The sequence below is a fragment of the Cyprinodon variegatus genome, unplaced genomic scaffold, assembly GCF_000732505.1.
Source record: "Cyprinodon variegatus isolate N-32 unplaced genomic scaffold, C_variegatus-1.0 Scaffold251, whole genome shotgun sequence".
Lineage (NCBI taxonomy): Eukaryota > Metazoa > Chordata > Actinopteri > Cyprinodontiformes > Cyprinodontidae > Cyprinodon > Cyprinodon variegatus.
The window spans coordinates 274,874-276,162 of record NW_015150704.1 but is presented as its reverse complement, the minus strand read 5'-3'; the positions used below and the strand labels follow the sequence as shown (position 1 = coordinate 276,162).

Sequence of the window (1,289 nt, the reverse complement as noted above, 5' to 3'; positions counted from 1 at the left end):
ATCTGACAGCGTATGCTGTTCTGACAGAACACCATCACTCTGTTTACAAGCTTTATGGAGACCCTTACTACATTTTGTTGGCTTGGCAGCACTTAACAGTTACAATAACAACAAAAATAAACCAAAAAACTGCTAGCTGGCTCAAAGAGGATGGTACTACTGTAGTCGCCTGACCCAAACCCTATAGAGAATGTTAAAGAACACAATGACACCTCTTTTTTAACAATTGAGACAAGCTAAAGACCGCTATTAAAGCAATGTGGATGTTCTTCACATCTCAGGAGTTCTGCAGAACTATTTCTATGAAGGACGAGCTATAAAATGGCCCATACAAGTGGATACCTTCCTGTAGACATTTCTTATATTTCTGCATTAGTCTTTCTTATTTTTTTTCAAATTCCAAGAAAAGTTTTTTTTTTTTTTTTTTTATCTTTATGTTGTAATAATTTATATAAAATAAAATAAAAAATAGATCATTTTGTGTTTGTGTGAAATAAACGGATTTGTAGTGAAAAATTTGGCAAATGGTGGAAACCCTCAGCAGCCTTTATCTGGTTTCAGCACACATTCCTTCCACGTTTCCCGTCAGCCGCTCTGCTTCCCATCAAAAATTTTCCACACTTCCATCACCAGCTGCTGACTGTAGTTCCTGATAATTTCCCTCAGGCTCAGATTCGTCTCTGAGCGGCGTCCTGTTCTCACCTTCAGGTAGGAGCCGAAGTACTTGGTGATGTACGGACTGTCGCACTGACTGAGCACCGTGATCTCCTGCTGGATGTCCTCGATCTCATCCTCGGCCTCCTCCAGGTCGATGGTCTTGATGGCGACGACGCTCTGAGTGCGATTATCGATGCCTTTGAAAACCTGCAGGAGAAAACAAAGACAATGAGAAGAGAAGGGGAAAAAAAAGAAAGGAGCAGGAACTTCTACCAGAAACTGGTTTTTGTTAAAGTTCTGAAGTAAAAGACAAAAAAAGAAGGGTAAACTGTAAAAAGGAAATATGATAATTGTGAAAAAAAGAAAAAACTCACCTCTCCAAATGATCCCTTCCCGATTCGATCCAGTTTAGTGAACAGCTCCTCTGGATCAACTTGGGTATTCTGGAAGGAGATAAAAAGAGAAAATGTGATGAAGCTCCTCTGACAAAACCACAATCTCTGCTAAAGGGTGGATTAGAGTTCTGCAACCGCACACATCAACTGTTGCTTGCGTATGGTCGCGAACCAGTTTTGCATGTATGCTTCTGCAACGTCGGTCTGGAATTTCTAGCGCAAGGGGGGGCCTATAAG

General features: G+C 40.9%; 1 protein-coding gene across 1 annotated transcript in view; it reads right to left on the bottom strand.

Moving 5' to 3' along the window:
• The window catches only part of LOC107089414 (serine/threonine-protein kinase 26-like), a 38,143-nt gene that overhangs the window by 13,381 nt on the left and 23,473 nt on the right, over window positions 1–1,289 (bottom strand). Inside the window, exons 2-3 of the mRNA XM_015382173.1 lie at window positions 1,032–1,100; window positions 703–864 (exon numbers count right to left, since the gene is read on the bottom strand). Of these exons, the coding sequence (XP_015237659.1) occupies window positions 703–864; window positions 1,032–1,100 (231 nt within the window). The remainder of the gene's footprint in view (window positions 1–702; window positions 865–1,031; window positions 1,101–1,289) is intronic.